Raw genomic sequence first — 18,634 nt, forward strand, 5'->3', positions numbered from 1 at the left:
TTTCATCGCATGACGCCTGCATTGTTGTGCTCTGAGTGACCGCTACAAGTAAACAGATGTACTAAGGGCAAGGAACATCATTTTCAACCTAGAATGTGTGTCTCGATCCGTGTAAACCCGGAACTGTATGTTAAGTTACTTGCAAGCTTTTCGATCGTAACTTTGGGCCCACCCTGTAGTTGTCCTCTTACAGAAGAGACGCTTGACTTCTCATTTTTAGTTTGGTGATGCATTAGAGTGAAACGATGTATTTGTGTTACTGATTTTGAATGTAATAGGCTGACATTATGTTGAAGTGGAAACGTTTACGAACGTGAAATTACTCTTAGAACACACTAGAAGGTCAGTGTGTGCGAATTTTTTCGGTTGTGAACAGACACGAACTTTAATTACAACAGGAAACCCCGTACGGTTAGATTGGAAACGAGTATATCAGGTGTATTATGAAAATTTGGATGGGCGCTACTGTCTCCTCTTGAGCGAACTCAATAACTCCTATTTACACTAATAATTTCAATAAATGTTTGTTAAATATATGTACTTAAAATCTGTTCTTTTCGTCTGTTCCACGTAATCTGAGGAGAATGCAGACAGGGTGTTCCAGCTGTGTTCCCCCCGCAGCAACATCTGGCGGTGTGGGTCATCACTTCAGCAGACAGTTGGCGGTTATCACCGGCGGGAACATCGCTCCACCATTGTCTTGAACCTCTGTATTCATTGTTAATGAACTACAAAACGAAAAATATTGCAAACAATTACAGCTGACTCTCGAGCCGTTGACATATGCGTTATTCGTGAGATAGTTCTTTGAGAGAAAATAAAACCAGTCGCATCGTTAAAAAATAAATTAAAAAACAAAACTTGTGTCTAAGATTTCTTGAGTAACTTAATCAAAAGCTGTTTACATGGTTCTTTCTTTTAAGCATTTCAAACCTTTACGTTGGAAACGTATTGAGAATTAATGTGAAAAGTAAGTCCACAGAAGATACTGAAGTCATTTCTTATTACTGAAGTGTTTTTGAAAAGCATTTTACTTCGCAAGTCGTAAGTTTGACGAAACTGAATTTTTTCATAGTTTTGATTAGAAAGTGTTTATGAAGAACGCTGTTCTGAAACCAGTGATTTCTTTAAACTATCCGAGTCCAAATGTGACAAAACAGATTTCTTAAAAAAGTAACCAGTGATGAACAGCCGCAATTGCAAAATCTATAGACAGTGCTTGAGATCAGTACGGTTTTTAAGGACGTAAACTATCTTGGGGCATAGACAGTGACACTAAGTTAGTTAAATGCACACTCAGCTTGCATAATTAAGGTTAGGTGACAAATATTATGGCTAACTGTGTTTGGATATTGAATCTAGACAATACGCTACAGCGAAATTAAAGAATAACACTGATTTTTTTTCCAAATCGACACTTTGTTGTTTTCTGTCTTAAGCAGCTTGTGATCTACGACAACAAATTGTACACCACAGTTTAAGTCATCTCTTCTCTCTAGGCCAGATAAAACGAGCCAGCACAATATATTCAACGTAATACATAGTAATTATACCAGTACAAAGCTATATTAAAAAAGAAATGACACTTCTTATAAGACTTCGTCCCACTCCGATAAACACGGTTAACTGAAAAGCATTCCACGAGGGAAGACTTTATTCACATCTTAACAAATCTCATAACGGGACAGAATACCTCATCTTGGCGTCCGATGGTTCCGGGATGTCGCTAGAAGTCAAGTGGAGGAAATCTGAGTTCCGAGTGGTCGTGGGAAGACAGAGTCTATGAGACGTCAGTTGATGGCGGGGCACTACTCGCTTCCGCAGCTGAAGTTTGTACAGGTGCATTCTACCATAGCAACCTGCGTGTGATTTTTTGTTTGCACGCAGTCGACTTCCAGCACATCTACGGTAGCCTTCGACAGCAGACACGGACGAGACGATTGCTATAGTGATGTGCAGTCGGCTGGGCAAGCGTGGGGAGAGCGGCACTTGGGGGGGGGGGGGGGGGTCGTTCGGAGGGCTGTAGGGGAAACGCCGAGCGCCGAAGGGGAAGCACCGTTCTAAACTGATGCCTTAGCTCTCACTTTTTTTTTGTAAATATTAAGCGTGGCCTCTCCACACCCACATTTGCATGGTGCCCATTCAAAAAGGCCTGTTACCTCTACTTTCGTTAGTACCTAAAAAGAATTCCACTGAAAGTGCAGCAATTTATTTTCCCTTGGCTTGCTAACCATTTGTAACTTTCAGAGAAGTAAAATCTACACATATCTCTGGTTGCCATGTCAAAATTCACTTCTTTCTCCAAAACACACAGGAGTTTATACTGTCTCAATTCACTGACATGTTGTGCAGAGACAATTGTGGGACAATTCTGAAACACTGGTTTATTAAATTTATTAAGTGAGGCTGAGGAAAAGTAAACTCAGCAGCTTATGAAAAAGCACATTCTCAATAGATGAAAAACAATGTGTAATGTCTTCACATACATTGTTCCAGAACCCATAGCATTTCTCATTTCACCATCTGTCAGTTGACATTAAAAATTACATTCTTTCACCAAAAATGTCTGTAGTAGTTGTAATGACACAGATTATGATTTTTTACATAATAACGGTATTGTAAAATACTCTCCTCTCTGTGTGCCATCATTTTCCAAAATCTCACTTCGTTATTTGAAACCGTTTGTGGAATATGGGGAATGTTGTGGACATTTCACTCTGGCTTTATCACTGGTGCAGTGTGGTCGCAAATGTGTGTGCTAGATCAGATCAATTTTCTTGAAACTGGTAACATATCTCTACCCTAGCCTAAAGAAAAATTCAGTATGTTAGATAAATTTCAAATGCATTAACATATGTAATACGCACCAAACTCAAAATCACAGCAACCTCTTGTTTCGCTACACACTTTTCCAATCTCACGCAGTGTCTTACTTTCACCTAAATATCAAAATAACTATGGCTATTTACGAAATAATGGGCACATCATGAACCTGACATAAAAGCTATAAATAAAGCAAAAATTATTTTTTTTACCGAATAGTTTGTAAAAAATCGTTTGAGAAAGATTCCATGGTGTGTGCCTCGATTCTGTCATCATCGACTGGTTGAAATGTGGAAAACACTTGTCGGCCTCCCCTTCCGAACAAACGAATGAACTCGTCCGGTGTTTTGAATGAAGACTGGTCACTGTGCATTGGCCATCGTATCCTGTGGGAACTGTACGCCCTTTGGCTGTCAACACGCAGCATCAGTGAGCACTCCGTCGGACGAGAAGCGGCTACAACGAGTTTTAGACATGTTGCAGTCGAAGGCTTCACCACCGCCATCTCAGCAGCGATAATTAGTCTGCTGTAAACATGAGTTTCGTCACTGACCAATCCGATAGTGCTGTTGACCCTTCGTGCTACATAAACTGCTGTACAAAACTTATGGATGAAAGTAACTTTCGCAAGAGGTGCCACTGCCAAGTAACGTTGCTCGATTAAATCTGGCTCACATATAGAAAGAACTGCTACAGTAGAGTCCATAAGTAACTGAAAGAAATTCGCAATGAGACGAACGGAAGCGATTTATTTAAAGATAATAATTGCACTGAAGTCACCACGATTTATGATGTTCTGCTGAACATTGCAAAAGGCGGTGCCTGGTTCTTGACAGAGTAAGTTATTAACCCAGACGCCAATGCATCCTCTGCAACGTCCTTCCGTGATTTCCTAAGAATTTCTTGTGACAGGATGTCCCATTATTCCAACAGCGGTGCCTGTGAACGTGCTTGAATAAATCTCCCCAGTGCATCCCATATGTGCTCGATGGGATTTAAGTTTGAAGAAATGACAGGACATGCCACTCGCCGAATACCCTCTCGTTCCAAGAACTCCATCTGCATTGTTAGACACAATCGTAGATTGTTATCCATAAAAATGAAGTGCTGGCCACAGAAAGGAGTAGTGTCACAATAATGTTGACTGGTGAGTGTGCTATTTTCAAAGATTTGGAAGTATATACGCCCAACCAACATACTCTCTCCACATCGTAACAGCTGGACCACCAAAACATCATGTTCGACAATGTTCCTGGCTGCGTTACCCGTTCCCACCTTTTGCCATTTGATAGTTCAGAATCACTATTCAGATTGAATCTGCTGTCATCTGAGAATAATACGCGACCCTACTCCTCGTTGGCCCAGTCCCTGCGCTCTTGGCACCGTCGCGAACTGCGCCGCCCATGTCGTGTGTCAACGAACTGGTCGCCGTGTGTGTGTGTGTGTGTGTGTGTGTGTGTGTGTGTGTGTGTGAGTGAGTGAGTGAGTGAGTGAGAGAGAGAGAGAGAGATAAGGAGAAAATTGCATACCTTGCAGTCTTGTTAAATTTGTTCGCAGCTGCATCCTTTTCTTGTCTGTTGCACGATGTAGCGGTCATCTGCTGCCGTAGTTGGCCGTAGTCGACTACCTCCTCTCCTTTGGACAGCGATGCCTGCAGTTCGGAGCTCTCCACGTGCATGTGGAACAATGCTGTGAGCGACACCAACCTCCTGGGCTACACGCTTCACACTTGGTCTTTCCAGTTCCTGATGAGCCCTCACCATGAAGACATCCTAATATCTCCGCGTCATGCTGTAATGGAGAACACATTCACAGTGCACCCCAATTACTGACACACACTGTCTTTTCCCATTCTTTCAGCTGCATCGTGCTGTGGATCCAGCCCCCCCCAGCCCCCCCTAAAGAAGCACTTGATATCTACACTACTGGCCATTAAAATTGCTACACCAGGAAGACGACGTGCTACAGACGCGAAATTTAGCCGACAGGACGAAGATGCTGTGATATGCAAATGATTAGCTTTTCAGAGCATTCACACAAGGTTGGCGCCGGTGGCGACACCTACAACGTGATGACATGAGGAAAGTTTCCAACAGATTCTCATACACAAACAGAAGTTGACCGGCGTTGCCTGGTGAAACGTTGTGATGCCTCGTTTGAGGAGGAGAAGTGCGTGCCATCACGATTCAGACTTTGATAAAGGTCGGATTGTAGCCTATCGCGATTGCGGGTTATCGTATTGCGACATTGCTGCTCGCATTGGTCGAGATCCAATAACTGTTAGCAGAATATGGAATCTGAGGGTTCAGGAGGGTAATACGGAACGCCGTGCTGGATCCAAACGGCCTCGTATCACTAGCTGTCGAGATGACAGGCATCTTATCCGCATGGAGCGGATCGTGCAGCCACGTCTCGATCCCTGACTCAACAGATGGGGACGTTTGTAAGACAACAAACCTCTGCACGAACAGTTCGACGACATTTGCAGCAGCATGGACTAGAAGCTCTGAGACCATTGCTGCGGTTACCCTTGACGCTGAATCACAGACAGGAGCGCCTGCTATGGTGTACTCAACGACGAACCTGGGTGCACGAATGGCAAAACGTCATTTTTTCGGATGAATCCAGGTTCTGTTTACAGCATCATGATGGTCGCATCCGTTTTTGGCGACATCGCAGTGAACGCACATTGGAAGCGTGTATTCGTCACCGCCATACTGGCGTATCACCCTGCGTGATGGTACGAGGTGCTATTGGTTACACGTCTCGGTCACCGCTTGTTCGCATTGACGGCACATTCAATAGTGGACGTTACCTTTCAGATGTGTTACGACCCGTGGCACTACCCTTCATTCGATCCCTGCGAAACCCTTCATTTCAGCATGCTGCAGGTCCTGTACGGGCCTTTCTAGATACAGAAAATGTTCGACTGCTGCCATGGCCAGCACATTCTCCAGATCTCTCACCAATTGGAAACGTCTGGTCAATGGTGGCCGAGCAACTGGCTCGTCACAATACGCCAGTCACTACTCTTGATGAACTGTGGTATCGTGTTGAAGCTGCATGGGCAGCTGTACCTGTACGCGCCATCCAAGCTCTGACTAAATGCCCAGACGTATGGAGGCCGTTATTACGGCCAGAGGTGATTTCTCACAATCTGTGCACCCAATTTGCGTGAAAATGTAATCACATGTCAGTTCTAGTGTAATATATTTGTTCAATGAATACCCGTTTATCATCTGCATTTCTTCTTGGTGTAGCAATTTTAATGGCCAGTAGTGCATATGATCTCAGTGCATTCCGTTCTGACACCCTAGAAATGTATCTAGTTTCCTGACATTTTCGGATTTTGCCCTTTTCCTTGCTGAATGGAAATAGCAACGTAAAGATGAATTTCAAAAGTGCACCAGTACTACCAAGACTGTTTTTTGAGGTGTAAAGTATATAGTTATGGTGTTATCGCTACAGTAACTTGTCCACTCTGCTGAAGGACTCTTTCTACCTTGGCTAGGACACAGGAAACATACATTTGGTTTATATTTCGTTTCTTTTCACATCATTGTTTGCCTTGTGTGAGGAACATGGCACTGTTTTCAGAAGAATTTCTTCACAATTTGAACCACAGCATATCGTGTGATCGCTCTACTAATATATTGGTACTCCTGTTTGTTGAAGATTTAGAGGTGCATAATGCAGTAATAAATCGGTACATGGTATCAGCATAAACCACGAAAAGGTCTGTTCACTGACTTGCATCCTCTTAGTTGCTATGAAATTGCTTCTCACTGACATGCCAATGGTATCCTTCGCCATGACGAGAATGCAGCAACTGAATTTTGCATCCTGACATAATTTATACAAATAATGACAATTACTGGACTAGATTTTTATTCGTTTAAGTGCCATATTACCTAGATTACCATATAATTTGTTTGAAAATTCCAGTTTTTTGTTTAGATTTACAATGCGTGTTTCAGCATGATATACATTTTATCGGACAATGAAAAAAAAGAGTTTTTACAGAGAAATTGCAAAAGCTTACAGTATGCTTGAATCTTCAAGCGATCGTCTTATCTAAGTGCTGTACAATCAATTCGTAGAAGACAAAAGATATCTTCCGACATTTAGAATTTGGACAAATGTTATAGTAATTACAGTTTCATGACAGTAATGTATGTTTGAATATCAGAAATTGTACCGGAGAAGTGAAAGGGCAAAGCGAGAGCGACAAAAACTTTTGTCGAAATTTAAATAATAATTGTGTACACTCGCTCTCACGGTTTTGTATGTCTTAATATTTCATTAAGAAATAAGTCATTTCTGCGCAAGTTTGGATCGGAACAAATACTACTGAAAATAAGAGATCCAACGTTCTTAATTAGCAGTTAGAAACTTACGAATAAATTCATGTTTTATGTAATTTTCGATAAAAGTAATCCATCTCTCTACTTCGCAATTCATAATTATTTTGTACAATATTGATAAACCCATTGAGAGGATTTTATTTTAAACACTGAAACTTGTGAAATGTTTTGTGTATTCAGTACATAATAAAAAATCTTCCTACGTATGGAAAATATTGTACGATTTTGCGAACATCACGTTCGTTGTTGAGCGTTTATTTAAGCTACAAACTACTGTACTATCTGAGACTCTGCGCGATCGTTGTACTCTGTTTTCTCAGAGACTGTTACAGTCCGATATTCCGCCACTGTTTTCTGCCGTCTCGTACGAAACGCAAAGAACCGTTGAGGCGCCGAAAAGAAAGGTAAGACAACATTATGAGCGAGAAAGCTGCGGATGCAGACCTGAAGTAACCGTCGAAGCGTGGTCTCAATAAATACAAAATATACGTTCGGCTACCATTCTACAATATTGTCTGCACAAAATGCGATAAACGGATATGCGTCAACTGGAAACGTCCTTAAAATCCTGCAGACACCTGTCGGTGCATCAAGAAACTGTCTCGAGCGGTGGGAGCTCGCGCGCTACACCCTGCTCTCTCGTATGTCGCCCGGCTCGTAATCTTCCTCTGCCTCCGCTATCGTCGCAGTGAGCGGCTGCGCCTCCGGCTGGAGGCTGTCAGCCTCCGGCGGGGGGCCGTTAGGTGCCAGGCACTCCTCTTCGCCGCCACCTCCGGTGTCGCCATCGCCGCCTCCGCCGTCGCTGCTGCCGCCGCCTCTGCTAGCGACGCGAAACTCGCGCATCTCGATCTGGCGGAGGATCTCGTCGTAGGAGGGTGGCAGGTCCGCCATGTCGAAGCAGCCGAAGATGGACTCGTAGGTGGGCGGCGGGTGCAGCGAGATGGTGGGCGAGCCGGCGCCGTCCTTGCTGAGCGTCTCGGTGTCGACCTCGAGCACGCTGGGTGTGCTGCTCGCCGCCAAACTGGACGGCGTGCGCGGTGGGTGCTGCTGCCGCTGCTGCGCGCGCACCACGTTCTCGCCCAGCTCTATCAGGTCCAGGCCGCTCGTGTCAGCCTGCGGACAAACGAGGACACGGCTGATGCTGGATCATAGGACAGTTCAAAAATTAATCTTACAAATGCTGTTTTTCAAACATTCTGCTAGATTAGAGTGAGACCCGCCTAACCGAGCAGACTCTCCCCCTCCCCACCCCCACCCCTCGCGACCATGTGAGCGTACTTCTTCGACCATAGACACTATAGTTCAATTCTTTTATCTTGGCGGTTCGCGCATGCCCGCCCAGAGCGCGGGAGATTGCTGCGTTGCCAATTGCACGCGCCAAGAGAAGCAGCGCCATAGTACAGTTCGCAAACTTACGTTTAGGAGGGAGCGCGCAGTTTATGAAGTAATGCCACCACTGCCGCATTAACCCTTTCTCTGCTACAGAGACTTGCTCCCCGCATTCCGCGATGTGCGCGATTTTGTCGTCATGCACTGCTCGCCTGTGCAGACACCTGGTGTTTCGACTGCTTTGACACACTATCATTAGATTTCACAAAAACCATTTGGCCCAAAAATTTGATTTTTACACATCTTCTTGACTGATACCTTCCCCCCATAAATGACAATTTTGTTTCAATGTTCAACGCAGTTATTGTGCAGCATTAGATGTAGTAAACCACTGCACGAAATTTTGAAGAGTTTGCAGAGGTGAAAGTCCATAGGTTATACTTTCTGTATGGTCGATTTTAGTAGCCACTAGAAATTTCAAAAAATTACATTCAAACGAATAAAATTCATGAAGTAAGACACTTCGATATTGTTTTTAAATAAAGAAAAAAGCACCGATCAAGGTTTGAACTTCGAACCTTTCGCTTAGCAGCCACATACTTTAACCATTACGCTAACGCAGCTTGTCGTCCAATACATCTCCTGGAGGACTTTAAAATTTCACGCAAAATACCGACAAACACTGTTGGGATGATTATCAATTACTCACGTTTCGTCGAAGTACAATAGGAAATAAACAATTACCGCTGTTCTTTATTGCGAAAAAGCGGTTAGTGAGAATGATACAAACACATTTCCTTGCTATCACCAGAATTAGGAGGCTTATTGCTTGTTTGTTTTAATTAATTAATGGAATATGAAGCAGTTGGTATAAAGAATGCTTTTTCCAAACTTCCTATAAAAGAAAGTCTGCTGTCAAGACATTGCTTTTGTTCAATTACTTTATTTATGACTGAACGTTTCTAAAACTGAAGACACGCGTCCGTGCTCTGCACTGCAGTCGAACTCTGGCAACGTCGTTCTTTGTTCATTGGCTGACTGTTTTGTGACGTCAGACGTGCAGAACGAACCTAAACTCGGCCGCCGTCATAAATGACGCGCACTTTAGTAGACTGGCCTTGCTGTGCAGAAGCTATAGGGCTGGTGTGGCTCCAACATAATCCACGTGACTGTTGGCAAAATGTGGCGGGATTTCAAATCAGCGGTCTGCCATCCTATGTTTGTATCGTATTTTCTCATTTCTCAATTGACTGCGAAACGCTTCCAACAAAAATTACTTTTTTATTTGCGAAAAATTATGCCAGAACCACATTTTGATCTGGATTTGTTCACAGTACCATTTATAAAATCTAGCAAATACATCGAACGCCATTCTGGTGGGCAGCGAGACGAAATTACTATAAACTATCAATTAAAGTAAAATGTCGTTAAAATTCTTTTAAACAAAAGAATGGGCTCGTGTCAAAACTTTAAACATTGGATTCGCCTCGTTTTGAGCTCTAGTCACTTAGAAAATGGGATATGGGAATTATGTCTACTATAGGTGCCAAAATTGTCGACTTTAGGAGCAGGTCCATTTTAGAGTATCAATTTTAGGTGCACTTCAAAGGTTCAGTTTCTACTATTTTTACAAAAGTAGAAACTGTCAGTTTTTAAAAAATGATACTTTAGATGAAAGGTGAGACTTTGAAGTTTTTCTGTTTCAGGCCCTGCATCCAAAGCTGCCTTCAGTTTTTTTTCATCCTTAGGGAACCTATGAGTAGGAACAAGAAACAGTTATACTTCTGTAACCGAATTATCGCAGATACTTTCCAAAATGTAATATGAGTCTGACTTTACAGGCATCACTTTCAACACTAATTTACGTGATACTCTATTTCAAGTGTAAAAAAACATATAAAAGTCAATTCAGCAGATTTCAATAAACGCACCTGCACTATCATAGAAACATTTACACGTGAAATGTAATGCCATTTCCCCAGACAAAACGCTGAGTACAGCCATAAGCGCAACACGAAACAACCATGTTTTGTCAACATTCACGGGACTTGAGCCCAGAGATGTTGGAGCCACGAAAATGACGTCAGGTCCAGTCTATTATATTTATGATCGAAGGCGTACTGTCATATCGCTGGCTTATTATTTTTGTTGGGTAGGCTTTAAGGGCGCTCAACTGCTGAGGTCATTAGCGCCCAGTCACTGGTGTTAGAGCACATGGAATCTGCTAAAACTCAAGGGGATGGGGGGACATCAGAAGGACCTGACAAAGATGCAGATAAAATAAGTAAAAAGGTTAAATGTCTTTGGACAAGCCAGTTAAAGTTATAAAACGCAGAATACGAGCAGCTGCTCGAGCGTCATCAGCTAAAACATCCGGTAAAGTAGATGGCAGGGACAGGATAACACGAAATTGACTAAAACGGGGACACGACAATGAAACATGGCGCACTGTTAATGCCTGACCACAAGGGCACTGCGGGGCTGGGTCACCGGAGAGCAGGTAGCGGTGGCTAAACCGGCAATGCCCAATCCGCAACCTGGTCAGAAGGACCTCCTGGAGCCGAGATGGTCGGGAGGATGTTGTCCAAGCAGTTGGGAGCGGTTTTACTGCCCGGAGCTTGTTTCCTTGGAGGGATGACCAAGCATCCCACCACAACGACACAAGCCTCTTACATACATCCCCACGAACGTCAGATGACGGGACACAATGGGAGGCTGGCTGAGGCAGGACGACTGCAGCCTTGGCTGCAGCATCCGCAGCCTCATTCCCAGGCACTCCTACATGTCTGGGAACCCACAGAAAGCTGACAGAACCACCATTATCAGCGAAAGAATGGAGGGACTGCTGTATCCATTGAATCAAGGGATGGACCGGATTGGGAGCTCCAAGGCTCTGAAGAGCACCGAGTGAGTCAGAGCAGAGTACATACGATGAATGGCGGTGGCGGCGGGCATACTGAACGGCCTGATGGAGAGCAAAAAGCTCGCCCGTAAAGCTGGAACATTGGTCGAGGAGCCGGTATTTAAAGGTGGCGGCCCCGAAGACAAAGGCACAGCCGACACCGTCGTCAGTTTTGGAGCCATCGGTGTAAATAAAGGTGTGACCGGCAAGTCGAGCACGAAGTTCGACAAACCGTGAGCAATACACTGAAGCCGGAGTACCCTCCTTCGGGAGTGAGCTGAGGTCGAGATAAATAGGAACCGGAGCCTGGAGCCAAGGTGGTGTCGGGCTCTTACCCTCTCTGAAGGTGGTAGGGAGGGCAAAATCCAATTGTCGAAGCAGGCGACGGAAGCGGACTCCGGGGGGCAGCAGGGCAGACACATACAACCCGTACTGACAGTCGAGAGAATCGGCGAAGAAGGACTCGTAAGAGGGGTGGTCGGGCATAGACAACAGCCGGCAGGCATACCGACACAGCAGTACGTCGCGCCGGTAGGTCAATGGTAACTCGGCAGCTTCAGCATAAAGACTCTCGACAGGACTAGTGTAGAAGGCTCCGGTCGCAAGACGTATCCCCCGATGGTGGATGGAGTTGAGCCGGTGTAAGAGGGAGGGCCGAGCGGACGAGTAGACGAAGCTCCCATAATCCAGCTTCGATCGGACTATGGACCGATACAAGCGAAGCAGGACAGTGCGATCCTCTCCCCAAGATGAACCGCTAAGAACTCTGAGGACATTAAGGGAACGTGTACAACGGGCCGCCAAATAAGAGACATGTGGAGACCAACACAGTTTCCTGTCCAACGTGAGCTCTAGAAACTTAGTTGTGTCCACGAATGGGAGAACAACGGGACCGAGATGTAAGGATGGCGGAAGGAACGCTTTATATCGCCAAAAGTTGATACAAACCGTCTTCTCTTCAGAGAACTGGAAGCCATTTGCCACGCTCCAAGAGTAGAGGCTGTCTAGACAACGCTGAAGGCAGCGCTCCAGGAGGCATGTTCTCTGGGCACTGCAGTAGATCGCGAAGTCATCGACAAAGAGAGAGCCTGAGACATTAGGTGGAATGCAATCCATAATTGGATTGATCGCGATGGCAAAAAGGGCTACGCTCAAGACGGAGCCCTGAGGCACTCCGTTCTCCTGGAGGAAGACGTCGGACAATACGGAACCCACACGTACCCTAAACTTTCGTTCCATTAAAAAGGAATCAATAAAAAGGGGCAGGCGACCGCGTAGGCCCCACCTGTGCATAGTGCGGAGGATACCTCCTCTCCAACAGGTATCATAAGCCTTCTCCAAGTCGAAGAACACGGCTACCGTTTGGCGCCTTCGCAAAAAGTTGTTCATGATGAATGTCGACAAGGTCACAAGGTGGTCAACAGCAGAGCGGCGGCGACGAAAGCCGCATTGGACATTAGTAAGTAGTCGTCGAGATTCAAGAATCCAGACTAACCGAGCATTAACCATGCGCTCCATCACCTTACAGACACAGCTTGTAAGAGAAATGGGGCGGTAACTAGAAGGAAGGTGTCTATCCTTCCCGGGTTTGGGTATAGGAACAACAACGGCGTCACGCCAACGCATGGGGACTTGACCTTCGGTCCAGACGCGATTGTAGGTACGAAGAAGGAAGCTTTTGCCCGCCGGAGAAAGGTGTGTCAGCATCTGAACGTGAATGGCATCTGGCCCCGGAGCAGAGGACCGGGACAGTGCAAGCGCACATTCGAGTTCCCGCATAGTAACGGGGGCATTATAAGTTTCCAGATTCAGCGAGTGGAAGGAAGGTCACCGAGCCTCTTCTGCCTCTTTCCTGGGAAGGAAGGCAGGATGGTAATGGGCAGAGCTTGAAACCTCCGCGAAAAAGCGGCCAAAGGCGTTGGAGACAGCCACAGGATCAACGAGGACCTCATTACCCGAGGTCAGGCCAGGTACTGAGGAGTGGGCCTTAATGCCCGACAGCCGGCGCAGACTACCCCAAACGACGGAAGAGGGAGTAAAACTGTTAAAGGAGCTGGTGAAAGAGGCCCAACAAGCTTTTTTGCTGTCTTTGATGACTCTACGGCTTTGCGCTCGGAGTCGTTTGTATTCAATAGAATTCGCCAACATAGGATGGCGGCGAAAGGTGCGTAAAGCACGTCGTCGAGCACGGATAGCGTCCCTACAAGCCTCGTTCCACCAGGGGACGGAAACGTGACGTGAAGAAGAAGTAGTAGTACGAGGAATGGAACGTTCGGCAGCATTGATGATAACAGCCGTGAGGTATTCGACCTGACTGTCACAACTGGGAAAATCGTGGTCCGGAAAGGTCGCCAGGGAGGAGTAAAGTCCCCAGTCAGCTTTCAGTATGTTCCAGCTCGAAGGACGTGGGGATGGGGTGTGGTGCAGGAGACGAACGACACAGGGGAAGTGGTCGCTCGAATAGGTGTCAGAAAGGACATACCACTCGAACCGACGGACAAGAGTGGTAGAACAGATCGAGAGATCCAAGTGGGAGTAGGTATGAGTAGAGTACGAGAGGAAAGTCGGGGCGCCGGTATTGAGGCAGACAAGATTGAGATGGTTGAAGACATCCGCCAAGAGTGAGCGTCTTGGACAGGATGCAGGAGAGCCCCAAAGGGGATGATGGGCATTGAAGTCGCCAAACAATAAGAACGGCGGGGGAAGCTGAACGATCAGGTGCATCATGTCAGCCCGACTAACAGCAGATGACGGTGGAGTGTAGATGGTACAAACTGAGAAAGTAAAAGCAGAAAGAGTAATGCGGACAGCTATTGCTTGGAGTGGGGTGGTCCATGGGATGGGATGGTAGTGAACATCGTCCCGAACGAGCAACATGACCCCACCATGAGCTGGGATACCGTCCACAGGGGTGAGGTCATACCGCTCCGAGGTATAGTGAGTAAAAGCAATACGGTCAGTCGGGCGCAACTTGGTTTCCTGGAGACCAAGGACGAGCGGACAGTGCAGGCGGAGGAGCAGTTGTAATTCCTCCCGATTAGATCGAATACCTCTTATGTTCCAATGAAACAACGCCATCGCTAGTCAAAAGGTTGGGGGAACGAGACAGGGGAAGAGCTGGTCACCTCGACGGCCGCGGAGGGCCAGGTTGTGAGGGAACAACGCTACAACCGACGGGAGGCGGATCCGGTTCCATCGAGTCGTCGCCAGCTGCGGCCGCTGTCCCTGGTTGTGTAGGAGGGGCCGCATCATTTGCCGACGAAAGGCCGGCGGAGCGCCTGGCAGCAGAGCGTCCCGGCGAAACTGAGGACGGCCGGGAGCAGCGACTCACGAATGGAGCGTCAGACGAAACGCGCCGGGGTGGAGAGGGGGATAGAGACTTCTTCTTGGAGGCCTTCTTGGAAGGCCGAGGAGGCACAGGGATGGTGGGCTGGACCCGAAGAAGGTCCTCACGCGCGGGGTCCGTTTTGGAACGCCGGACCTCGGAAGCTGGGGTCCGGAACGTTGCCCCGATGGACGCCTGAGAAGAGGATCGCTTCTCAGGTGGCGTGGGGGGGGGGAGGAGGAGGAGGAGGAGGAGGAGGAGGAGGAGGAGGAGGAGGAGGAGGAGGAGGAGGAGGAAGGGTGGCCCCTGGGGCAGAGGGGGTGGGGGCCACGGGGGAGGATGATTTGGAAGGGAGGGATTTGGGAGGCGGAGGCAGAGCCCCCTGATGGGCGGAGGAGGCGGAGGGAGGACAGGATAGGGGTGAGGATACCGCAGAAGGAGTGGACACAACTGAGGCGAACGAAGTGGTCAATGACACAGGATGGAGGCGGTCGTACTTCTTCCGGGCCTCAGAATAAGAGAGCCGATCCAAAGTTTTGATTTCTTGTATCTTCTTCTCCTTCTGATATGCGGGGCATTCTGAGGACCTAGGCGAGTGGACGCCAGGACAATTAACGCACCGAGGTGGTGGGGTGCATGTATGTTCCTCACGAAGAGGACGTCCACAATCGCCACAAAGGGGCTCAGCCTCACACCGTGATGACATGTGCCCAAAGCGCAAACACCTAAAACAGCGCATAGGAGGCGGGACGTAAGGGGGCACGTCACACCGGTAGCACATCACCTTTACCTTCTCTGGGAGAACGTCCCCCTCGAAGGCGAGGATAAAGGCCCCGGTGTCGATGTGACGGTCTTTGGGGCCGCGCTGGACTCGCCGGACGAAATGCACGCCTCGGCGCTCCAGGTTGGCCCTGAGCTCCTCATCAGATTGTAGCAGGAGGTCACGATGAAAAATAACCCCCTGCGTCCTATTTAGTGCCAGATGTGGGACAATGGATACTGGGATGTCCCCTAGGCGGTCGCACGCCTGGAGCGCCGCCGACTGTGTGGCGGAGGTGGTCTTGAGAAGAACGGACCCTGAACGCATCTTGCTGAGAGCCTCGATTTCCCCGAAGACGTCCTCAATGTGCTGAACAAAGAACATGGGCTTGGAGGTGGCGAACGTCCCCCCATCGGTTCGAGAACAGACCAAATAGCGGGGGAAGTACTTCGTCCCAAGCCGGCGGGCTTGTCCCTCCTCCCATGGAGTGGCCAAGGGGGAAAGGGCAGGAGAACCAGAACTAGAAACGGTACCTTTTCTTTTGAAAGACTCGGCCACAGAGCGACCTGATACATGTTGACGTTTCATCTGCGAAACGTCCGCCCCGATACCACCCACTCCGACCAGGGGCTCTCCCCACGGGCGCCACCCAGCCGCAGCAAGGGCCACCTGGCAGGATGACCATTGCCGGGAGTCCTGATGCCCCAAGGAGACGGGCATCAACTCCTTGGCCGACGTGGGGAGGGTGCAGCTCAGGTAGCGGCAGTACGATCCCTGTGTTGTCAGGGGGCTACAACCTAGGGGGTACATGACGACCCCACCACAACGGGCTGGCTACCGTGCTGGATTTCTGGTGCCATGGAAAGTCCATCATGATCGCTGGTGCAGATGGAGATGCACGATGGGCGTAACTTGGACAACCCATCACGCGTTGAGGCCCAATTTGAGGAATAGTGGGTATGGTTACAACGCCAGTGCAATGCTGAGTGCCAAGGTCTTAGTGCACTTAGGACCAGTGGTACACCATGTAAGGTGTCCTTCCCCAAAAGGCTCGTACTTCTGTAGAATTTTGAAAAATGGAGGTCAAACCCCAAGGGGGACCATCAAATGGAAGGCCGAAACGGTTGAAACTCCTTTTAGTCGCCTCGTACGACAGGCAAGAATACCGCGGGCCTATTCTAATCCCCGGACCCGCAGGGGGGTCGCTGGCTTAGTTGTGGAGTATCTTTGCGGGTAGCCGCGTCTGCAGAGTCGAGCGCGGGATATGGAACTGTTACGTTGTGTAGTGTGTAGCTCTGCATGTGAGATACTGTTAGTTTGGAAGTTGAGGTGTTGCTACAATTGCTATTACAGTAAAGTGATAAAATAAGTAAACGATTCAGAGGAAAGTGCGATCAAGAAGTAATTTAAAACTGTGCAGTGCTGCTGATAACGTATTTGTGTATCCTCTCATTGCGTGTCTTACCGTACTGTATCAACCATCCGCGCCGTGTTCGGTCTCCAAGAATGAACTAATGTGAATCAGTAATACTATTTACCACAAAAGAGAGCATTTAAGTGCCAGTGTCTTGTAGCGAGCGCGAGGACGTGCGTTCCATCATCGTGTTTCCGCATTATCAACAATCAGCCGCGCCACGACAATTACGCGCACGCTCGTACAAGTGAGAACTAAGGACTGAAAAATTAACTTTAGAGCAGTGTTATATCATTACTAGTGACAAGGAGGACTATTAGCAGATATCTGTATGTGTGACGAGCGTAAGAACTTTCGTGCCATCATTCTGCTTCCGCATCATCAACAATCACCCGCGTCGTGTCGGTTACTTGTACGCTCGTCAGAATGATATTGCGGGCAGATAATCATCAGGACTGTCATTTGCTACTTAGAGTGTAAACCGTGCAACCTGTGATTTCCATATCGTGTCAGAATATAGATATTCATACCAGACGTAGAACAGTGTTGTTAACGTTGAGTGGCTCCCCTTACTCGCCTTCATATTTCGATAGATAATTTCAGGCAAGCCAACAGCAGTGTGGAGCAGGACAATACGACCGCCGCGGGATTATCAGGTACGTGGTGTGGACAGGACGCACGGTCAAGCAACGGTCCGAAACAGTTTAAAAGAATTTCCCCACCCAATTGTACTCCCGGGCGTATTACAGCCACCCAGACCCAGTCGCCGATCATGTGGCTTTTTGTGGGAAACTTGCACACATTCCGAACACTGGTTAATGTGCTCAGTATAGTGTGTGGCCACCTCTGGCAGCCATACAGGCCTGACAACGACGGAGCATGATGGGAATGATATGAATCTTATGTTGAGACAGCAATACCAATTATTCCTGCAGAGCTGCTCAGAAGTCTTGAAGAGTGGTTAGTGGATGCTAACGTGATGCAACCCGTCTCCCTAGTGCATCCCAGATGTGCTCATGGAATTCAAACGGACAGAGCGGGCAGGCCACGCTATGCGTGCAGTATCTTCCGTTTCCAAGAAAACATCAACCCGTCTAGCATTATCGTCCATCAGCACGAAGTCGGGGCCCGCAGCACCTCACAACCACCGCACATGAGGTCTCAAGATCTCGTCGCGATACCTTACGGCAGTTAAACCTTGACGATTCAACAGTACAATTTCATGAAGAGGTGTTCGAGTAGTCAACATAATCTCCACCCAGACCATCAGGGATCCTACTCAAATGTCGGTTCCCGAAGTGTTCTATGTTCCCTCAGGTGCGAATCTGTCGAGAGTCACTCTCCGGGCCAAATCGGGACTCGTCTGTGAAACGAAAATTTTCCCACTGTTCGACGTCCAGGTGGCGTTTTGATGACTTCACTCCAGTCGTTTCCTTCTGTGAAGCCGCGTGCGTCAGAGGTACACATGCAGCAGTTTTCAGACATATTCCACTCTGCCGAAGCCTTCTGCACACCGTTCGGCTAGATATAACACGCCCAGTGGATGCTGCGATATCAGATGCCAGTTGCCGTGCTGTACTAACGCGGTAACGTCGTGCCCTTACAGCCGTGTAACGGTTCTCTTTTTGATGTCACACGTGGTCGGCTGTGCACTGGTCTTTGGGACACCGTTTTGGCCCCTCTAAACTGTCGCTACATCCAAGAAACAGTAGAAAGA

General features: G+C 47.6%; 1 protein-coding gene across 1 annotated transcript in view; it reads right to left on the bottom strand.

The window, feature by feature from the left end:
• Positions 1-6,688: 6,688 nt before the first annotated feature.
• Positions 6,689-18,634, bottom strand: part of LOC126481979 (uncharacterized) — a gene marked incomplete at its 5' end in the record, with an annotated part of 32,261 nt that continues 20,315 nt past the window's right edge. The window contains one exon of the mRNA XM_050105944.1: positions 6,689-8,300. Coding sequence (XP_049961901.1) covers positions 7,812-8,300 — 489 coding nt within the window. The remainder of the gene's footprint in view (positions 8,301-18,634) is intronic.

This window comes from Schistocerca serialis, chromosome 5 (assembly GCF_023864345.2).
Source record: "Schistocerca serialis cubense isolate TAMUIC-IGC-003099 chromosome 5, iqSchSeri2.2, whole genome shotgun sequence".
Taxonomy (NCBI): Eukaryota; Metazoa; Arthropoda; class Insecta; order Orthoptera; family Acrididae; genus Schistocerca; species Schistocerca serialis.